At 38.1% G+C, this 23,822-nt stretch overlaps 1 protein-coding gene across 7 annotated transcripts in view; it reads right to left on the bottom strand.

Annotated features, from left to right (window-relative positions):
• Positions 1–23,822, bottom strand: part of INPP4B (inositol polyphosphate-4-phosphatase type II B) — a gene marked incomplete at both ends in the record, with an annotated part of 346,425 nt that overhangs the window by 295,642 nt on the left and 26,961 nt on the right. For all 7 annotated transcript variants that reach the window (XM_079705832.1, XM_079705833.1, XM_079705837.1 and 4 more), the window contains 2 exons: positions 17,068–17,184; positions 19,247–19,365. In XM_079705832.1, the coding sequence (XP_079561958.1) occupies positions 17,068–17,184; positions 19,247–19,365 (236 nt within the window). The remainder of the gene's footprint in view (positions 1–17,067; positions 17,185–19,246; positions 19,366–23,822) is intronic.

Raw genomic sequence — 23,822 nt, 5'->3', positions numbered from 1 at the left:
ACAACGTAAGTTTCCTTCTGCCTGGAGCCATTGATACTTGGAACAGGATACAAAGATCTAAACTTCTTTGATACAAGGGGTATGTTCTTTTTCCTAATTCAGCACTGAGATCCTTCTCTCCATCTTTCCTTGTTTTAAGAGAACAAATTTGTCCCACCTTAGGCACCTAACTGACAAATGATTCTACACACCTTTGGTAATTCAGGAAACATAGGGAAGAAAATATAGAGAGCTAGAAAATGTCATGTATAATTCAGATTCAATGAAATACTTATATTAAGGACACATAAGGATTAAATGGATCTAGTATTAGGGAAATAAAGAGTGAACCATGAGAGTTGCACTTTTGAGGCATGGAGGGATTTACCCCAAACATTTATATCATCACAGCTCTGTTAATGAAAATTTGGTGAAGATGAAATGTTAAGAGCTGTTTCACTGAAGACTTGAGAGATGTTCTCGATTATTAACATTTGGCTATGAACAGACCCTTCTAAATAATTCTTGGATTTTGTGATATCATTGAATTCCTTGGAATTGATAACCATAATTAGCTTCATTAGTCAGCTTTTTGTTCTCCTCATTTTTCATGACTGCATTCAAGACAGGGACTGCGTTTTTCATTGTAAAGGGAGACAGTGAAGGTTTCTGCCAATGCGAAATGAGCAAGGCCATGGTTCTTCTTCTCGTGAATAAGTATATAATGATAATAAAGAGCACATTACAGGACTATCCTCTGAGTACACTACCTGCACCACTATCTCATAGAAACAAGGAATGCAGAATATCCTCCCAGGAATCTTGCGAGGATTCTGGTCATGCTGGCTGTTTGGCTGCATCAATTTATGTCATGAGGTTTGATTCTCTAGAGATAATGTGTGTATGTCAAAAGATATAAAAGGGAGCTGCAAAAACATAATTACTCTGATACCTTAGTATTGGTTACAAATAGTAGCTCTTAATTTAATCTAGGTACATGAAAATAAGACAAATTTCTATCTTTTAGACCATTCAATCTAAATAGAAATCATCAGAGAAATACAAAATTCAAATACTAACTGACCAATTATATTGGAAGTCTTCATAATTAACAAAGTTTAATAATTAGTTCAGTACAATTTCATAAAGAGCTGTGAAAAAGCCAATAATTTACAGTGGTAATAGATACCATATAAGCATATTTAGAAACAAAAAGAATATCCCCTGGGATCAGTTAATAAGGTTGGGGGTTAAAAAAAGATGTCTTTTGTTGATTTTTCACTAATGGATAGATAGCACCCTCAATCATTACAGCATCCCTGTGCTATGGGAGGTTGTCATTCAAAACCATGTTATCTGAAAAGTATTGAGGGACAAGCTTCAGTTTCTAATTCAGAGAAGTACAATGGTATGGATTCAGCAACTGTGCATTAAATTAAAAAAAAACACTTTGGAAATATCTTTAAACTAACCACATACTTTTTAACATGAGGATTCTCATTTTTATGTTTTCTCCCAGGGAAAATGCTGATTGGATAACTAATAGCTTTCCTCAGCCAATCTTTTCTTTTGAACCTTTTGAATTTTGTGAGAAAATTCTGTTTGTACCATGTTTTTTACCAAGCTCCCTGGTCTCGGCTTCAACAAATGCTATTAATTTATTCTTGCATCACATGAGAACCCATGAAGGGATACAGTGTTTTTATTAAAAATAGAATTATCTACGTTTGGAATGCTTCTAATTTACTTCTCTAGGATGAATGTTCTATATCGTTTTATTGATTAACATTTTAGATTAGTTCATTCATATGTATGTATATATGTGTATACACAGTCATGAAGGGAGGTCTAATTTGACTCCATTATACCCTTTTTTCCTCCTAACTATTTCCATCTCCATCCAGAAATGAGAGTTCAATAGTTCTTGTCTGATTAATAACTGCATGACTTTTCCTACCTTGATTCAAGTAGATTAAAGATGGAGGAATGAACTTTCTTTAGCACACAATTCCCAGGAACTTACAAATACAAAATAACCCATTAAAACAAAGGTCATTGTCCCTGCTTCTGGAATTAAAACACCTAATTTCTCATATATCTTCCAAGTAACACTGTAACATAAGAGTCACAAATAATAATAAATGGTTTAGGGTCAGGTGTGGATTCTTCTCTGTATCTTATTCCACACGTTGAGTTAAAATCTGGTACTTTCAGTAGTACCATTATCAACTTAAATTCAGTGTCTCCAAAGCCAAATAATAATTTCCTTCTTTTCCAATATTCAAAATTTTGGACAATGGCATCCCTATTCCCTCAATCATGTAATATTAGTAAATAATATATTTTTCCTTTATGTTCTGTATAATAATAACTACTGCCTGTATAGCACGTAACCATTTATGAAAAAAAAAGTTATTTGTACATACTTATTTGTTCGTTCCTAAACCACATAATCTGAGAGACAGTGAGGCTACAGAATGGTGAAAGATACTACTGTAAGTCAAAAGTTGTATGTTCTGGGCATTCAAAGAAACAAAATGCTCAAACCACCCAAGTGATTGCTCGAACATATGTTTGTACAAACTCTTATGGGCTCAGAGAAAATAATGATCTAAATTAATGGAAAAAGACATCAAGGAATGCTTTCCAAAGGAGCTGCACAGGACATAATAGGCAGGTGAGTGTAAGAGGAGAATTGGTGAAAGGGAAAAGAGTAATTGCCAAGGAATAGAGACATGATGGGATGTCCAATAACCCAAGAAAAATAAGCCTTTGGGGGAAATACAGGACTCCAGGTATGTGTAGAAGAATAAAAGAAGACATTTGCTGAGATAATATGCCTGGGTCACTTCAAGAAGAGACGTGTATGCCAGGTTAAGGAGCTTGGATGTTTCTTACAGGTGATGGTGAGAGAGGAGGAGGTGCCAACAGGAAGGAAGGAAGGAAGGAAGGAAGGAAGGAAGGGAGGGAGGGAGGGAGGAAGGGGAAAGAAAAGTAGGGGATGTTGGAATTTGTCAACTCCCCTAAACATACAGTGGTGATTCTTATTCAGGCACACCTAAATCCTGGTGTTAATATCATCCGAACTCTTGGGGTTTTGATTTTTCCCTCTTGTTCTCAAACAGATTCTCAAACAGAAACAACAAAACTGTTGAGAACTTCATTTCATATCCTAAGAAAAGGGCTTCTTCCTCCAGAATTTCCAGGCAAAACAAAATCCTGATAGATCAGTTAATGTCTCATTGGCCTGGCTTAGGCCACATGCCTACAAAACTTCTGACAGAACACATTGATATGCCAGTAGAAATAAACATATTGACTACCTAGACAATAGCACAGCTTATATTCATATTCTTATTCATACCTCCCTTTAGAAATGAGAAAACTCAATACCCAGGGTTAAATGCTCAAGGTCTTCATAAACAGCCAATATTCAAACCCAAGTCTGTTCCTCCCCAATGTCCATGTTCTAGATATAAATAAATGCCTTCACAATATTCAATTACCAGCCTGGGACAATGGTACATTGAAAAATCACCGAGTCTCATGAAGCACACCAACCTCTGCACAATGAGTCCCCATGGAGTTTGTGTAGAGTTCTAAATCTCTTTTAGATTTTCCTTAAAAATAAATCACCTTGATAAAAGTAGTTCAGATTCTGACTAGATACCCAAGCCTTATATTTACAGTAGTTCTGATTCTGACTGGATACTCAAGGCTTATATTTACGTAACACATGCTCTACACTGAAGAAAAGTAAAAATTAAAAAAAACAAAAACAAAAAGAAACAAGCAGCAAATATCACTTAGATTTGGTTCTCCAATGGAAAAGGGCAGAGAGGCTTGGCAGGCCTTTCAATGATGGGCAGTTTTCCCTTCACAAGTCCTTACTTTGTTTCCAGTCTGGCTTCTGACAGTTGGTAGGGAAGTGTACCTCTGACCAAGCAGCTTGACACATTCTCAGAAACACATAAGTAAGATTGATGACATCCTTCCCATCCCTAACTTCAGCAAAAGTGTTTCCTCTCCGGGAAGGCATTTTAGCTGTCTTCTCGTATTGGAAGTGAATACCTGAGCATCTTTACTGCTGCTGCCTTGGAATCACCACAGATAGTATCTCACGTGATGGCTTAAGTAGATTTTACCTCAGTCTCAGCCCTGATACCAACGACTTACCCTCTGTATCTGCCTACAAGTAAATAAATAAATACAAGGGCATACAGTGCACTTCTCTCCTGGACTTGAAATATAGAGGGTTTTAAACAGAATCATTTCTTTTCTTTGCTAGAACAGAGATCAGTCTCAAGTAGCTGCAGGCTCTCACAATTACTATTTTGAGAATCTGACTTGACTCTACGTAATGCCGCATAGTGGAAAGAACTCTGATTGAAGAGCCAAGACCTGTATGTGTCATAAATTCTACTTTTGCATCTATATTGAATAGATGAGTGCCCTTTCATAAAGCAGAAAGTGTTTGAGAAGATGAATAGAGTAACAACATTTGACCTTTTAAGGTGCTGAAATTCTAAGATCAGAAATCTTGAACACTTAGAGAAAAATATATTTTAGTGAAATTGCTAGAATTTCTCCCTTTGAGACCTAAACTATACAACTAAAAACACTCTCATGGTAAAATATAATAGATATCCAGACAATAAGTATTATTTACCATGTTACTTATCGTCATTTAAAATGTAGTGATTAATTAGAGCACAGACTCTGGAGCTAAATGTCTTGGTTTATATCTGAACACTTCTACTTAAGGGCTTTGTACCTGTGTCTCAATTTTTTCTTCTGGAAAATGGAGGTCATACTAATAGTATCTATCTCTTAGTAGTTTGTGAAACTTAAATGAGCAAATAGGGAAAGCCTAGAGAACAGTGCATGATACAGAATAGTGCTATAAAGGTATTGTTGTTATTAGGATAAGGATAATGATGATTGTACATTCAAAATATAATGAGATCTTTCTGTATGTTCACTCATACTCCTTTAAATATGGAAAGTTAACAGCCATTTAGGAAATACTAGGTTTTATCACATTCCCAGTTGAGAGTCTTTCTGCAATTATTGTTAAAGCAAACAAAAAAAATACACAAAACTTTTTCCAAAGTTAATTGTGGTGCTAAAATATAAATATCATCATCATCATCATCATCATCATCATCATCATCATCATATTAAGAACCCCAGCAGTAGCAGCTAGCCTGCACTGAGCAGCCACTACATGCCAGTTGCTATACGAGAAGATTTACACCAATCGTTTCATTCTGTCCTTATAACCACCCTGTGTAATATTTACTCCTATTATCATTTCATTGCTGAATGAACTGAGGGCCAGAAAGATTAAGTAACTGGCCCCCGCTTACAGAATTAATGTCAGAACCTGGAAATAAACCCTGGTTCAGATGAGCACAGCTCACAACCTAAGACATAATCTCAGAGACTATAGTTCCAAACAAAGATGCATTTTTCATGCTAACATTTTCCTTATAATTTTTTTCCCAATGATCCAGATTTCTTAGCAAAACCCATTTGGGTAAACGTTTTGGAAGATGTAGAAAAAAGAAGGATCTCCCCCAAAAGAGAGGAGGGCTTTCCGTCTTGCACTATTGTTGAGATGCTATGGGAAAAGAATATATAAGCCATAACTGAATGTAATTTCATATATATTCTTTCTCTCATTCTTCCACATGAGTTTCTTTTATCATAAATATTTTGGATTCCTGGGGCTTGTCAAACTAGTTAAAATAAATTTTTATTGAGAAATGATTAGGCAACACTCATCTTATGTTCCTTAAGGAAGTCATGTTACTGGTGACCTTCACATAACATGATTTCTTTCCCATCAGAATCTCCAAACACATAATAAAAATACTTGTCAGTTCCTCTTGTTACCCAAATGAAATAGGTTCAAGCCAAGTATTTCATTGTTTCCCATTTGGTAAACTGACCCAAGGAAGAGACTGTAACATAAATACTGCTGCAGAAGAAATTAAAAATAATAAGAATAAATCAGGAATTTCAAGTAAAGGCAAGACTAATTATCAAGAAATTTCCAGCTCCCTATTCTGGAACCCCTAATTCCCACTACTCCAGAATCTCTGGGGACTCCTGAAGTTTGCTTAGGTGGTCTAGTTCTTCTCTACAAATGTGTTCAAACTTACCTTAAACTAAAAGCTTTCTGTGAGTTCACTCACATTTCCTTCTTCTGTCTCCTTTTTGCTACCCAGTATTTACAATCTTAGCACCTCACTTGTTCCTTGATCCCTTGGATTCTAACTGTTTTCTGAAAGGCTACTGACCTCCTAATCACTAAATCCAGTCATCTTTTTTCACCTTCCTTGGTATCTCTGTAGCACTAGGCAACACTAACCTTCATCTCTATCTTAAAATTTTCCCCTAATTTGGTTTCTAAGGCACTGCACAATCTGGTTCTCTTCATTTCTTTTTTCTTACTGTTTTTTAAGTCTTTTTTTCCCTATCTTTTTTTATTCAACACCAATTTATTCAGGAACAAATAGTGGGTTAGAACCTGAGGATGTAAGACAACCTAAATGGTACCTGTTCTAAGAGTTCAGTCTGAAGGAGAGCTAGACTATAAACAGAGGATTATGGGATTGAGTGATAAGTCTTACATCAGAGCAGTGATTCCCAAAGTATGACCAGTGGATCAGCAGTAGCAGCAGTAGCTGGAAACTTGTTAGAAATTCAACTTTTTGGGCCTCAGCCCAAACTGACCAAAGTAGAAAGCTGAAGTAGGTTTGTTTTTTTTTTAAACTGTGGAGAAAAAAATATATAACCTGTAATTTATCATCTTAACTATTTTTAAGTAGACAGTTCAGTAGTGTTAAGTATATTCATATTGTTGTAAAACAGATCTCCAAAACTTTCTCATCTTGCAAAACTGAAACTCATTAAATAACAACTTCCCTTTCCCTCTCTCCCCAGCCCTTGGTAATCAACATTCTACTTTCTGTTTCTACGAATTTAACTACTTTAGATACCTCATATATATGATGTCATACAGTATTTGTCTTTTTGTAATCAGCTTATTTCACACAGCACAATGTCAACAAGATCCATCTGGTTGTGGCATATGACAGGATTTCCTTCTTTTTTCAAGGCTGAATAATATTGTGTTGTATATATATACCACATTTTTTTTTAATCTACTCAACCATTGATAGACATTTGGGTTGCTTTCACCTCTTGGCTACTGTGAATAGTGCTGCTGTGAACATGGTTGTACAAGTATCTCTGAGATCCTGATTTCAACTTTTTGGATATACACCCAGAAGTGGGATTGCTGGATGGCATGGCAACTCCGTTTTTAATTTTTTGAGGAACCTCCATACTGCTTTCAGTAGTAGTTTCACCATTTTGCATTTCTACTGATGGTGCACAAAGGTTCCAGTCCCTCCACACCCTAGCCATGGAGGAATAGAACTTGTTATTTCCTGGTGTTTTGACAATAGCCATCCTAATGGCTGTGAGGTTGCTCCTTATCTTTTTACTGAAAACCTGGTTCTCTCATTCTCCATAGTCACTATTTCCCAAGGTTCTCACTTTGATCACTTTCTCCTATTTCTCTTTCCTGATTCTCTGATTTTCAGAAATCACGTCTATAAAGGTGCCTTCTAAATCTTTATTCCAAATACTATGGTTACTTCATAATTTAAAAAGTCATTTCCAACTTGCTTCTTTTTTTACAAATTCCAACAAAGAAAGTTTGAAAGAACAGATACTTGTTTTCTCAACTTCCCTTGCTATTACTGGTGAGTATGGGACACAATTCTAGCCAATGAAATGCAAGAAAAAGTCTGGGACAAGTTTGCTTTCCTGAGGAAACAGAACAGAATGAGATAATACTCCCCTTTCCCCTTTGCTGTGCGAGAAAAAATACAAAATAAATTTTAAGTGACTGTTCGGTGCTTCCAGACAATATAAATCTTGTCACTTTCCCCTAATTCCATGCACCTATTTACAATTGATTGCTTAGATATTTCTACATGGATATCTCATCTGTATGTCAATCTTATGGTAGCAAAAATCAAATTAATATAAAGAAGCCTGTGCATTTGTCATATCTTTGTGTTTTCTTAATAAAGCCAATATTAATATTTCTTATTTCACAGAATAAGTATAAAAATACTTAAGTGAATTAATAAATTGTGACATGACTAAACAGGGCAGAGCAAATAATCTCTAGGAACTTCCAATTGGAGGAAACAGCACTAAGATATACAGCTTTTTTCCTCATTTGACTATTTTTATCATGACATTGTCAGCATCCTAGAATAAGATCTCATGATCACTTGGCAACGTGGCTTAGCTCCTCCAGGATGTCTGTTTGCCGACACTGAAGTCTTACAAGCTGTAACTCAGCTAACCTGAGACAGGCACCAAATAACACTAACGTAGCTATAGCTGCTACATGGGAACCCAAGGTAGGCGTAATCAAATTGAAATGAACAATGGAAAGGTCATCAGGGCATTTCAGCACCTGAAGGCAGATACACTGACCCAGGAGAAAGATGCATTACCTAAGGCAGTTACTCAAGATATTGATAGAGCCTTCAGAACGCCTCTTCCCTTTCCTGGAGGTCAATTTAAAGAGGAAGTTCTTAACCACATTTACAAGGGTGGTCCCCTTCAGCAGCAGCTTGACTGAAAGTCATCATCAACTTCAAATTATTAATAGAGTTAGGAAACTCACTGTTCCTGAAAAACCTCCCACACTCCAATAGATTCAATAACAGAAGATTCAGATTCTGGTTGACATTTCAATACGACCTTGAACAAATTATTTAAATTTACTTCCTAGCTCCCTGACTCAACAGGGTCTCTATGAGGTTCAACTCTAATACTACATGTACAAATTCTTTGTAATTATTGAAGTTTTATGTAATTTATTTGTTCTTTATTTTCTGTGATGTCCCAAATAAAATTAGCACTGCTGTAAAAGGTGAAGTAATACGTATAGCTATAGGGTAAGTTAATCCTATCCTTTAATCTGCCATCTAAAAATACCACTTGTACTCTGGTCTGATGTTTAATTAATTAATAACTCTTAAGCCTTTTCTTCTATTTTATCTTTGGTGTTTCTGAGAGTCTAAATGCTTAAGCCATTTGCCTTGCAGAAGAAAAACAAACAAAAAGAAGTTTTTTTTCATAACTTTTAGGTGGCTTTGGTCTCAGAAGTTCCTTCAAACAGTCTCATCTAGTTAAGCATTCATGAATTTCATGAGGTCAGACTAGAGAAGAAACATTCTGCTTCCATCTAACAAATGTTTTAAGAAAGCAAGCAAGATTGTAATGAAGGTAGAAAAGAATTCTTTATTCTCCACTTTTACTTTCTGCTATATCCAAGGTCAAAGAATCTTATAAAAGCATTTCATTTGGGGCAGTTAGAACGATGTCTCAAAACTCAAACTGGGGGCTTCCCTGGTGGCGCAGTTGTTGAGAGTCCGCCTGCTGATGCAGGGGACACAGGTTCGTGCCCCGGTCCAGGAAGATCCCACATGCCATGGAGCGGCTGGGCGCGTGAGACATGGCCGTTGAGCCTGCGCGTCCGGAGCCTGTGCTCCGCAACAGGAGAGGCCACAACAGTGAGAGGCCCGTGTACCGCAAAAAAAAAAAAAAAAAAAAAAAAAAAAAAAAATCAAACTAGATGATGACTCAGAGTTGGAAGTGTGAAAAAGAGGTACAGGGTGATTCACTGGTCAGCCCATCTGTATAAGTATGATTTGAAAAGTGAATCGTAAAGAAGAGGGTTATTTTTTTCTCTCATTCTTTCTCATGTGTGGTTTCAGAAGATAGACCCATAGACACAATATCCCTTGTAACCCAAGTCAGAAGATGAGAGTCAGGTATCAAATGACTCTTATAATGAAAAATGTGGACATGCCTTGCATTATATTTTGCTGTTTTTCTCCCTTTTTGTAAAGAAATACTCAGGAAATGAATATTGGAGTATCAGAATACAGAGTATCAGGTTAATGAAATATTAAAATAAGAACAGAGAAAGTTGATTCTTATTCATTGCTAGTCACTTGTTTCAAACTGAAACAGCTCTGGTGTACCAGCATAGGCTCAGCACCCAGCCACAAATCATCTCACGAGAACACTGACAAGATATCCAGACTGATCAATTCACTGGAAACGTGGTCAGCCTTGAGGAGTCTGATACCAGGAAACCACTAACCCTTCTCTTGGAAATATACTAGTGTCACTCGGGAAAAAATGCCCTCAGTACAAGAATAATATCTGTAGTAAACAATGATGAGATGTGCATTTCTACTGTATTTTTAGTTTTCAAAGCACTTTTACATGTGTTAGCCTCTTTTCCTTTCAGCAGTAGACAGAGCAAGTATTATGGTTTCCATTTCAGAGCTGGGGAAACTGAGACCCGAAAAAGGTAACTTGTCTAAAGCCACACAACTAAGTAGCTGATTTTAGATTAGAGCTTCTGATTCTAAACTTGATGTTCTTTATTCTCAATGTGGCATCACGACTGGGAAAGGATCCTTGAGGGGACAGAGAATTGTATCCTTGATCCCAAGTTTGAAAACGTCCCTGCTTTGTTTGTTTCCAACACTATGTGAACCTGATTTTCCCATAATGGCATTCAGAAACCTTGCTCTTGCACCCACTGGTGTGGTTTTCAAATGCCTCTTATGGTTTCTTATAACAATTCAATAATTCATCTCCAGTTTGGTATTGTCTTTTTTCAGATACTTGTTTAGATTGCAAGTTCAAAGTCGAAGACGCTAATACCAAGGGGAAGCAACTATTACGTGTGTGTGCTGGGGAAAGCAGAATGGGGAAGGCAATAAAACAGAATTTGAAAGACATCCTTCTGCCTTTAAGCCTACACTAACTGAAAAGGTTCTCTTTACAAACAGAAGAACATTTCTCTGAATATTAACATTGCCCTAAGCACATTTTTGGCCTTGCATGGCAACAAATGAACTTGATCCTGGAATTTCAGCTTTAAAGCCTTACCTAATGTACATAAATACAAATTTGTGAATTCTACTCCGTGTATATACTCATATTTAAAACTGTTATACATGTAGGTATGAAGACACAAGCACGCGTCCAGAGTTTCTGATATGAGCCCTCAGTTTCTTTGTTGCTTGGAGGCCACAGCAAGCTGCTATGCACATTTCACTGTGCCTCAATTTAAACTTAGGAATGAAAAGCAAATGTTGTAGCCATAACACATGCTCCAAATTCCCTGAGTGTGGGCAGGCGGGGGGAAGGTGGGTGAGCTCTTGTTTACACTTAAATCCTATCCAATTAAGATTTTCTTGGGAAACTGCTTTCCCACATTCCAACATGCTAAGGTGACTATCAGTGTCCTTTTCAAAACAAACAAAACAGCAGTTTAAAAAATTATCAGTATATTATTTAAAAGTTTAAATATCCTTAGAGACCCCTTCTGATTAAACAAATCTTGATAGTGTCTTCCAAGCGCAGCTCTCTCTCTCTCCTGGTTAAAAACTATTACCCAGGTTTGTCTGAAAGACCAGTATCTCTGTGAACTCACACACTGAATTCCTTAGGACATCTGCTCCCTCAGCATTTAGCTCCATCCTCAAGGGGCACATCTTAAAAGATAGCTTGACTTACTGCCATGAAACCTGAGTAACCCGGCTCATAGCAACTTGAGAAGAAAATCTTTGTGATGTGGAACCAGATGTCCCTCAACTTTGTTCAGAATGTGGTCTCACCTTCTGCCTTGGTAGATACACATGACTTTTCCCCGTATGTTTTAAAATACTTTTCAGGTGAACTTAAATACCAGCTGGAACCTAGCTGTAATTATCGTTCCATTCAAATGACTCTAAAGAAAGCCTAGTTTTCTTTAGAATCTCCCTTTGTTCCCACTGTGCTGCATATATAAACTTAAGGTAATTAAAAGCTATTCTGAGCTGTATAGCACACTGACCTTTTAAATCACTAGTTTCTGCTCCTTTCTAATCAGAAGAAATGTTTTGGCAACATATCACATTTCAGCTTTGCAAAACCAAGCAGGAATGGGAAGCCAATGCAAGACACATGTTCTCTGTGCCCACGTCGGGCTGTTCAGGGATCCACCCCATCAGATAGAATGTTCCCTAAGCTTCCACCTGCCCTCACAGCTGTGCCAAGAAGGCTGCTGCATGAATGAGACAGAGCTGGCCAGCCAGGCACTCACAGCCTAAGCCACTGGAAAAATGGTAACAACTCGCAAATGCTTGAAAACTATCAGAATGAGGTCAATATCTCAGAGGGACATAAGGGGAAGCAGAAATAAACTCTCTCTCAGTTCAGGGTCCAAGTTAGACTCACAAATCCCAGTGGGCAGTTATCAGATCATTTGATTGGTGTTAGCAGGTTAAAAATAAATAAATAAATAACTAAATGCTCCTAAATCTACTTGGAAGCATGAATTCATTATCCAGTTTACTGACTACAACAGCACCGGAAGACGGAGCTCCAACTTGTGATCTCAGATCCTTGAGTCCCCTACAAGTTCCCCTAGTTATTTCAGGGAGTTCCCAGGGCTTCATCAAGTAATGCAAATGATGACCATCTTCTTCCTCTTCTGCTCTGACTGGCCTTGGTGAGGTTTTCAGCTACTGCCTGCATTCCCTACAGATGATCCCCCCGACGGTAGGTCCCTCAGGTCTGCCACCTCCCCAGGCACTGCCCCGCACCGGCCAGCATTCCTATAGGTGGCCACTTGTTTGTAGCAGTTCCCTCCCATCCAGGCTACTGACAGCCCTCCTGCTTTGAATTTTGAGGATGCAAAAGTGACATTCCTCTGAGGACAATGTATTTTGCATGGAAGTAATATAAATGACACTTACCTTTTAAAGTTACATTTATTTTATTTTATTTTCAGAAAATCCACTAGCAGGATTGTTTGATCATACTATTATTTTATTTCATGCTCTCCTGTTTCCTTTCTTTCTTTTTCTTTCATTATCTATTCCTCTTCTCCCCCATTCCATTCACTGCATTTATTCTCTTATGTTTTTCTACATACTCAACAGTCATTTACAATTATATATTGCTTAACTATAAACACAACACACATACATATATAAAGGCATTTTTTATTATTCATTTTCAAAAAATGGTATTCTCTTATACATTATTTTCTGTATTGTGCTTTTCCCAAGTATGCAATACCTTGTGGATCTTCTTCCAAGTCTACTTTTAGAGCTCCAGTTAATAGTTCTTTTTTAAGGCTTCATAATATCCCTAATTAGGATACACCAGAATTTATTCACACTTTCCCTCTAATTTTTCACAGTAATGCTCAAACATTCTTCTCCATATATCCTTAAGTACTGGTGGCTTTACATCTATGAGGTTGACAGCTAACAGTAACATTGCTAAATCAAAACGTACACTTGCCTTTCATTTGACTAGATGCTGGCAGATTTTTTTGTTTTTTAAGTTGTAAAATTTTACATTCAGTCTGCACTGTACGAAAGGGCACTTTTCCCACATTCCTGCCAGCAATGGTCTTTAAATTTTTTGCCAGTTTATTAGCAAAAATTGATGATCACATTGCTCTTTTAATTTGTGTTTCCAAGAAAATACAGTTAGGACACTTTTTATGTTTCTTGGTCATTTGATTTTTTTTTTTTTCCTGAGGACTGGCTCGTCAGATACTTTGCTCAATTTTTTGACCCTACTTCTAAACTTGCAAGAACTCTTCAAATATTACGAGGATCACTAATCCCCACCAATTTCAGTATTCCATTAGGGAATACAGGGTAGACTAAGCTTCTCTATGTTTTTGATGAACATGCATACAGTTACCCTGTTTTGGAAAGAGAATAGGAAATGGCCTTAACTAACCATTTCTACTTTAATTGTAAAAAAACAAATTAATTTTTCTTTTATTAATTAATGTTTTATTTAGTCTTTTTTTTCTTTTTTAAGCTAGGTTAAACAATGTTTCCATAACTCACACATCTGAAGACAGTCAAGGGTGAAAACACTGAAACTACAGTTCTGCTAATCTCCATATAATAAGGATGTGGCTACTTCACGGTCAAGCAGCCACTCTGCTATGGCCCCCAGAAATTTGTAAGAAGCATGTTTTGCTTCATGAGTCAATTCATTTTCTTACGTTATTGTCTAAGAGCCAGTCTTTCTCCATGCAAACAACATTTTCTTCTGGAAAGTGAGGAGGTATTGATGAATATCCTTTTCTCTATTGTGGGAATCCAAACAAAAACAAAAAACAAAAATCTCTAAACAGATGATATAGAGCAAGTACTGTGCCCATGCAGAGGATAGTGGCACAAAGAAAGAACTGGAATACGTGAGAAGAGGGAAAACAATGTAAAGAGCAGGGTAGAATGGAATGCACTTGATATGTAACTACAGAGAAGAGGAAATTAAAGGAAGAGATGGAAATGCAGATATACAGAGAGCAGCATAAATGCTAAAGGGAAGATGTTAAATAAGTAGCACTTCTGCTTCTGGTTAAGATGTAAAAAGTTGCAAGAGACTGTCACTCCCATTGTTACACTGAGAAGAGGTCATATATGCCACCAAATCATACCTTTTGTTAAACCTATCAGAAAACTGAGGGTATAAATAAACCAAAAGGAAATGAAATCCAGATGGTGACAGACCCTTAGTAGAGGAAGAAATGCCCAGGGCTGGTGTCATCCTTGGCTGAGTAGCAGGAAGTAGAGGATCTTCCATAGAAACCAGCTGAACTTGTAATGAATTTCTATAATGAGCCCATGTGACCTGGCATGAGAAATCTGAATCCCTAGGAGCCCTAGCCACAGCCTGAGTCTCACCCATCCACCTACTTTTTCCCATGGGATGTCACATCATGCAGGAGGGTATTCCAATGAAGGTTGGGGGGCAAAAGAGCAGTGAGATTCACTGCTAAGGTGCACTGGGCTTTCTCTAAGGCGAGGGCTGAAGAGCAGAGGTTGATTCCCCCACATACTAGGCTGAAGCTTGGCAAAGACGTGGAAGAGCATTGAATTAAAGAAAAAAAATTGCTCCAGGAATCTAAGGTTGGTTTAACATACAAAACTAAAGTAATTCATTACACTAACAGAATAAATAAGAAAAACATTTCAGCATCTCAACACATACCAGAAAAATATAGTTTGACTCAATCCAACACCATTCATGATAACAAAAATACACAGAAAATTATAGATAGAAGGGAAATTACTCAATCTGATAAAAAGGCATCTATGAAAAACTTACAGTTAAGATCATACTTAATGGTGATATATAAACACTTTCCCCTTAAGTTTGGGAACAAAACCAGGATTTCCACTGTTACCACTTCTATCAATACTGTATTAAATGTCTTACCCAGCCAGTGCAATAAGGAAAGATAAAATGCACAATGATTGGAAAGGGAAACATAAATATTTCATTATTCACAGATAACATAATTGTGTATTTTACAAAACTCTATGGAATCCATGAAAAAATCCTTTAGAACTAATATGTGAATTTAGCAAGGCTGCAGCCTTGGCTACAAAGTCAATATAAAGAAATGATTATATCTCTACCTATTAGCAAACAAAAATTTAAAACTGTACTTTTAAAACAATACCTTGTATACTAGCATAAAAAACCATATACCTAGAAATAAGTCTAAAAAATATTATGACTTGTATACTGAGCACATTTTGATTTTTACTATTTATGAGAGACCACAAGGCAGTAGCCAAAACAATAACTACAGCGATAATAAACTTGCACTTATGAATCTGTAGCTGTTAAGTCTTCTAAATATGTTTCATATATTAGCTTATTTAATCTTTACAACACCCCCTTTGCCCCCACCAGGTAAACATAAATGAGGATCAATTCTCCCAGAGTCACAAAGTGGAACAGGAACCAGACAGTCTGCCTTCTCAACCGCTCTACCTGACCGCCATCACTGTTTCCATACCACATATGTGCTGTGCATTTCATTGGGCATTTCTTCTGCAGTTTTGAAGACATGAACTTTTCTGGGGCTGAGTAGAAATGCCTTCGATGCAGAAGATTTTTTTCTCTGTTACATATACCTACCATCTACCTATGTTACATGTTTCAGGGTAAAGAATGAAAAGGAAAGAGAGACTCATGAGTGAGACAGAAATGCCTAGTGAGGGCAGAGCTGAAAGGTGCATTTCCCCTCAACCAGGTGTGTGTGACTCTCCAAGCTGGGCAGCACCCCATGGCCTCAAGCAGAATTCTCCCAGAACCTACTGGTCTACCTGCCTTCAAAGTGTTCCCTGGCTTATACTTCATTGTGGACCATCAATACTCCCACAGCTCACCCAGCCTTGAAAACAGACAAAAGTTCATGCTGATGGGAGAGATTTAAAGAAGAGGGCTAAACCATCCTCTTCTCAACACCTATCAATAACATTCTCTCCTGTCTAGGGATTTTCAGAGTGGGCTCCAGAGGCAGTGCCTGGGTACCTAACGGTCTCACTTGAACCCACTGATTCAAGCAGAGGAAAAGTCAGACCCAGTAGGAACAGCCTAGGACAAAAGACCATCAGGACTTGACATGACCTTCCTGTAACTAGGCCAATGAAAGCTTCTGCCTCATGCTGACGGTTACTTCCTCCTCTGTTTGCTTTGGTCCCACAGACAACATCAGAAGAACAGAGGGAGTTTCTCTTATTCAGTACATAAAGGAATAAATTGTGAAAGCAGAACACTTTATCAATCCCATTTTAGAATAATGACAATATCTAGAAAGTTTTGAAACATTATTTAAGCTCTTCCACTTGCTTTCTGCTCACGGTGCTGCTCCTTCAACAACTCCTAAAGCATAACAACAAAAATGTAAACCAAGACATCCAGCCAGCCTCCCTGAAAAAGAGGAAAAACTGTTCTGAAAGCTTTTGCTCCTAACCAGTTGCCAGTATGGCACTAAGCCAAATGAATTTGAAAGAAATCCCAGCAAACTATAAACATAAGACAACCATAAACACAGTACAAAGCCCCTCTTCAAAAAATGCCAGTTACATCAAAAACCCAATGGTTTGGAAAAGCCTACTGCTTTTCCCAAAGAAAGAAATAAGTACAAGTACTTACAGTGTCATAAGACTTATCCTTGACATCATAGACTGTTAGTTTTATTTTGGTCTCCTCATAGATGGGATACTCAGATGGGAATGTGACACCAGTCAAGAACAGTGGGTCTCTTGTTCCCTGTAACAGCACAAGCAGACAACTTTGATTCAATAAGGCAGCAGTCAGCAGCATGCAGTGACACATGAGAATGCAGAAAGTGTCTGGGTCTGTTTTTCTAGGAAGTGGTTCTATTAGAAGAGATATCTGAATTGCCAGATGATGGCCACAGGGAACAACATGGCCCAGGGCCCCAGAGTACTGATAGAGCTGTTGATAGTAAATGCCCTGCATCATTGTCAGAGCTGCTAAGAATCTTGAAAAACAATTTATTTTCATTATATGCAGCGCCCTTCTTTAGGGTCAGTTGTCAGTCCATTTAGAATACATGTAATGGACATAACCTGTGATTTATGCAAATAACCTGAGATATTGACTGATCAAATTAAAATGAAGCTCTTTTCTCATCAAGAACCATTTGGCAATCTTACGCTGTCCCTTTATTTCCTTTCTGTAATGATTCAATTGAAAGCCATGCTCTGATAGCGTCCATTTGTTTTTAGATGTTCAGCTGTATTTTTTTTTCTCAGACTGATTTGAAAACTAATGGAAGAAGCTAAATATGATGCATTCGGGGCTATGAAATTACTAGCTCAGGATGCAGTGCACAGGGTTTTTCCGTGCCTCAGAATTCATTTTTAGAGAGCTGACATCCAACATTAAATTTTATATCTATATTTAAATATGCATAGTACTGAATATCAGGGAGATGTTTGCTAGAGTTCTGTAAGCCAGTTGTTTAGGGAAGTTTCTGGAAGCTGAAGTTATTAATTTATTCATTCATTCTTTCTTCCTTTTATTCAACAAATACTGCTTTTTGTCTGGCACAGTGTTAGATGCTCTGGAACACACAGTGAATGAAACAGTCAACAACAGCTATGTATGTTCAAATAAATGTGTCAAAATAAATAATTTCTTTTAAGTTTTGACAATATTTTTAAAATAATCAAGTTGAAATAATGCTTGAAAATAGTTTTCATATAAATGAACAATTTTCCAATTTTAGTTTTCCTTGAATGAACAAGACTATTTTTGTTTATTCAACCACAGCATTAACTACAAATGATACCAGCATTGGAACGTAAAGTTTCCCAAGGACAGAGTCGGGGCTACGTGTAGGATCTGGGTCATTCCCATTAGAGAAATGAATGGAGTTTCGTCTGAATCATTTATTCCACAAATGGCACTGAGCAAGCCAGTTCTGGGGTAGGCAGCTTAGACTCTTGCAGAGAAACTCCTCGTTCAAAACAGAAAGGGCTCCCAAGTCGAAGAAAAGCAAAGCTTAAGGAGTGTAGAGAACATTTTCTTTAGTCCCAGAGAATAAGTATCACTTATTCACTAAGGCTGTGAAATATGTGATGAGAACAAAATAATCAAAAGGGAAACACTTCCTCTTTTGAATCTGGTCCAACACAATAACAAGTTTCCTCCCAACACATTTTGAGTGTTATATTAGCAACAATAAATGTAAATAGGAAATCTCTCAACGGATGAATAATATTTACACCTTTTGCCTAGAAACATTACAGTGTCTCAAGTTAATTATCCACCTTTCTTTGAAAAACATCATACGTTAAAAAGACACACACGAAAGGCAGAGAATATGAAGCTTCTGACATGCACGAAAGGCAGAGAATATGAAGCTTCCACAGACAATCTAAAGAATACAGGAAAAAATGAAAAGGGCATAAACACTTGGGTTTAAAACGCCTCTAGGTAGTTTACAACTTTCTTTTTTGCCCCTCAAAGAAATATTCATTCCATTTAATTTAAAATTTATATATATATATATATATTCCCCCCCCCCCCATTTAGTACTCTATTCAAAGATACAGAGTGGGGATTTTCCTTCTACTTACTAAAGAAAAATAGGTCTTTCATAAAAAAGGCAAGTTCTTTCCCCATGTGTTTATTCTGGTAAGTTACAAATGCATGCTTAGTAACCTCAGGTATGCTTTCCTAAATGACGGGGGACTGCAACCTAGCATAGCTGCAGGCCAAAATCTAAAGTATTTCAGCTGTTTGCTCAAATCCAGAGAGACTGAGAGAGAGCGAGAGTAAATCAGGCACACAGCACGCTCACCTCCACAATTTCCGTGCTGGAGTATCTTGTCAGACCCTGCTCCGCTGGGTGGATTACTGAGATCTGCACCAGTGTATTCAGCTTGCGATCACGCACAGGAGCCACAAGATCCTTGCATGCTGGAAATGGCAAAGAAAAGAGAAAGAAGAGAAACTAACATCGTATCTCAGGGAAAACTTTTGTCCCGGGTTGGAAGGAAACTCAGCGCCGGCGCTGAATGAAATCTTCTGGGACTCTGGCTGATCTTACAGAGGAAGTCCCTTGGAAGTACCTTACAGAAATAGGAAGTCACGTGCTGCGGAGCGGAATTGAGAATTCATTTCCACTGGCCACATGTGCAGCTCAGGCGAGTCTCCACTGCCCTCGGATCCCAGCTCTCATGTGTGACCCTGCACACACAGCTCAGGGGCTTTGAGCGACTTTAATTAGTCATTAAACCCCGGGCTTTAATTCACACCCCTAGACTAAGTAAACTGACTTGGGCCACATCCGGGGAACTTTACGCTTCTGCTTATTGACACTGGCTGGATTAGTTCAAATGTTGGAACGCACACTTGGTCCTTACCTATCTAGTCACTAGAGCTGGCCTCCTACAGTCCTACATAGGGACAGACGCGGGGAAGGGAGGCTCCCCTATCACAGCAACACGCAAGCCCCGGGCAAGGGGCAGAGGAGGAGGTGGAGGGGCTAAAAGCGTCCTCTGTCCAGGATTCCAGCCAAGTCTGGGAGGCAGAAATGTGGAAGAAAAATGATGGGTTAATTCTTGCCCAGGGGCCACAAAAGTAAGACCTTTCCCTTGAGACACCAGGCTCATATTACAGACGCTCTCCACCATACCATATTTACTTGAATATTTTCTCCTCCCACATATCATTCCCACAAGTTGGGGAAGAAAAGTCCAAAAAAAACCTCCTTTTCAGCAAGTCCAATATCTGCTCAGGTGTTTCCCCACCTGGCTTTGAAATAATAATTTTACTACCTGCATTTGGATCCCAAAGTATCGTGCAAAGTGTCCTCACTACAGGGAAGAGGTTCAAATTAGGCTAAGCTGGGGGCTGGGGTCAGGCTGGAGCTGGGACCAGGGACTAGCAGTAGCCCCGGGTCATGGATTCATGGTGAGAGTATGCTGGGCTCTATACCATATACATCTCATGCCTCTGACCAGTGCAGAAAGAGAGGGAAGGACCCAAGAATTTAAGCTACATTCTGGCTCTGCAACAGTGTACACCTACTAGGACAGAGGTACTACGGCTTAAACCTGAAACTTGAAAAGCAAAGCAAATTATAAATGTAATTATCACATTTCCTTTGCTTACAGATCAGCTCATTTATAGAAGCAGAATGGGACAGAGGAAAAAGCAGGAGCTTTGGAATGAAACTGGCCTGGTTTTCGGCCAGTTCTACTAGCTAAGCAATGCTGGGCAAATTCTTCAACTTCTTAATTTCTTCTTGACAGACTTTGAGATCCTTTTACTCCTGTACGGTATTTTGTTATAATGTTCCTTATTTAAACCATATGCCTCTAACCATATAGGAAAGCTTAGGAAAGCATGCTTGGAACAAATTAATAGCAACAGTTTATTTAGCCGTCATTATTTTTGAGGCCTTTTGCCAATTATCTCTTTATTTCTCAAAATAGTGCTTTGAACTATTATTTCATTTTTACATACTAAGAACTAGAGGCTTTGAAATAGTAAGTGCTCACATTTACATTACTAGAACTCTCTGGTAGTTTTCTTACATCATACCCCAGCAGTTCCATTTCTTTTCTTGGCATACTGAATTCCTCTCTCAGACAATGGCACCTCTCTTTGGAAGACCAACTGCCATAATTCTTTACTGTCTAACCCAAGAGATCTAGTTTTAGAAAATACTGATGCAAGGTTTCAATAATGTCAACATATCACTGGAAGAAAAAAAAAAGACAGATTTAGACATTACTGTTCTTTGGTGGTTATTTTGATCATTTCCTCCACTTGCCTAATGAATGTTTAATTTTATCACTCATTCTCTTTGCTTTCTGCTCATGGTGTACAGCTCTCTCTCTCCATTTACTGATTTTGACATATATCTCTCCTTAGATTTTGAAGCTGGAGTCAATTTGTTTCCCACACATGCATTTTGTCCACTTTCTGCTGGTAGCTTCATCTCTACCTTATGAACTTATGACACGTTTGCTCAAAGTTAGTTAATTCTTTTCTGATTTCTTATCAGGCTTGATTGTGGGCTGTGGTTAGTTCTCAGAAGTGAGCTGCTGTTCTCCATTTTATCAGTGAACCTCTCAGACTCACTCCTAATAAAAATAGAGATAATCTCCATTAAACTCAAATGTTCAGTCCAACCCAATTTGCAGATTCCCCCAATAGTGAGGAAGTAAAGACAACCGTAATGGCACTTTGTATTTCTTTATATTTTAGATCTAAAATATGGCCTAGAAAACAACAACAACTAAAGTCACATCTTGGCTGTCCATATCTTTTCCTTCCTGACAGCCCAGAGATTTTACTGTTCCCTACTTTTATGTGGCAAGATGTTAGGGAAAGCCCCTGACATCAGTCAGACTTCCTGAGCTGTAGTCCCAGATTCCTAATTTTCTACTTATGTGCCTTTAAGTCACAAACTCTTAGATTCTCAGTTTCCTCATCTGTCTATTTCTCAGGATGGAGGCAAGGAAGAAATTAGGTCCCTTTTTATGAATGGACTTTTCTATGCAAAATAAAGCTTACTAATATTTACCAATATCAATACCTACATTTACTAATAGTTAGTGTTTTATTCTTCTGTACAATGGTTTTTATTGGTTCAGCCATATTCAGACAGCTTCTTAAAAACTATCATTAGGGGCTTCCCTGGTGGCGCAGTGGTTGAGAGTCCGCCTGCTGATGCAGGGGACACGGGTTCGTGCCCCGGTCCGGGAAGATCCCACATGCTGCGGAGCGGCTAGGCCCGTGAACCATGGCCACTGAGCCTGCACGTCCGGAGCCTGTGCTCCGCAACAGGAGAGGGCACAACAGTGAGAGGCCTGCGTACCGCAAGGAACAAAACAAACAAACAAACAAACAAAACTATCATTAGGTCCAATATTTCTTTGTAAATATCGAACCAGTACATGAGTCATTGCATTTAGTAAAGTGAAACCCATACACACTATGGATCTATACATACTGAAACTGTCCCACTGGAGGGGAGATAAATGATGAGTGACTGAATTGCTTCAAGAGACTGGGTCACTATAAAGTATAACCTGCATAGGAACTTTTTAGTAACCACTAAAGAAGCCTGAAAAATCTGTTTTCAGAAATCAAAAAAAAAATGTCATATCAATTTTCCAGCCATACTTAGCATTACCCATTACCCACACAAAATTCTACTCTACGAGGGAGTGACCTGCATAAATGGCCTTCAACTCACAGGACTAAAAGAATACTTCAGGGTTTTGCTTTGGTTGTTTCGTTTTATTTGAGAATTCTTGAATCAAATGCGTAGTAACAAGTAAATACCTCTCTAACATCATTCACTCACCAGTAGATTTTTTACTTTTATTTCTGCCTTTTTATTGGCTTTGTTTTGGACTGAGCTGTTTAAAAGCATTCTCAGAGCCCGAGAGAGTTTAAATATACAAGATGTTGATAGGTTGGGATTCAAATGTGCTTGTGTCCACTGAATTGTTTATTTTTTAATAAAAAGGGGAAAAATCACAATGTAAAAGTAATGAATAATTTTTTTTAAACTACAATTTGAAACTTTTCTTTAGAAAAAAACAAAAGAGCTAAGAGTGACTGTTTTTCCTGTCACCTTTGCTGTAGTAACTAGCAACATGAGAATTCACTTTCCGTCATCAGTGCTGGTGAATGAGATGCTCACAGGCATCCCCAGCTCAGATTTGTACAGGATCCAGACAGCTCTCTGCTGGAAGGGAATCCTCAATAGAGGTGTAATGATAAAAACAAACCGAGCTTCAATATTTCAGGAGAGGGATAGGCACTGAGCAAACTGGAAACCTATGCTGTACCAAAAGAAGGGCCCTCCATTCAAATTCGTTGCCTGAAGAGATAAAAGCCCACGTGGCTTGATTTGAGGATTTGTCCAAAGCTTGAAATCCCAGTCATTGTACAAGTTAAACTGATATATCTGTGACAAAATTTGGCCTAAGGACCAGAAGATGCCAACCTCCGATCTAGATGCTTAAAGCTACTACTTGGATTCTTAGGGAGAAGTGCAGATCATCTGTTGCTCCTATAATTCCTCTACTATCTGAGAATCCAGAAGCTAAAGGGTAGGGGTTTCTGGGTTCTTGTTGAATTAATATTCTGCCCACCCCAAAATACCATTTTTGTAAAAGATCTGTTTTTGTTTCATTCAGCCATCATTTCTAAAGCACGTCGAGTCTTTTGAGTCCATACAGCCGTTCCATCCTTCTAGCCAACATTGGCTGGAAGCCTAAAAATGTCTCCAGACTCTTCTACCAGAGAGCTCAGCCCCAGCAATAATCAATTTGAACACAACTGTCGGTTCAGGTGCCTTTGCGTTCAGCAGCACTGGCCAAATCCTAGCTGTTCTAAGACCTGCCCTGGCT

Source organism: Hyperoodon ampullatus (assembly GCF_949752795.1).
Source record: "Hyperoodon ampullatus genome assembly, chromosome: 1".
Taxonomy (NCBI): domain Eukaryota; kingdom Metazoa; phylum Chordata; class Mammalia; order Artiodactyla; family Ziphiidae; genus Hyperoodon; species Hyperoodon ampullatus.
Note: the sequence above shows the minus strand (reverse complement) of the source record. Positions and strands in the feature narration are given on the sequence as shown.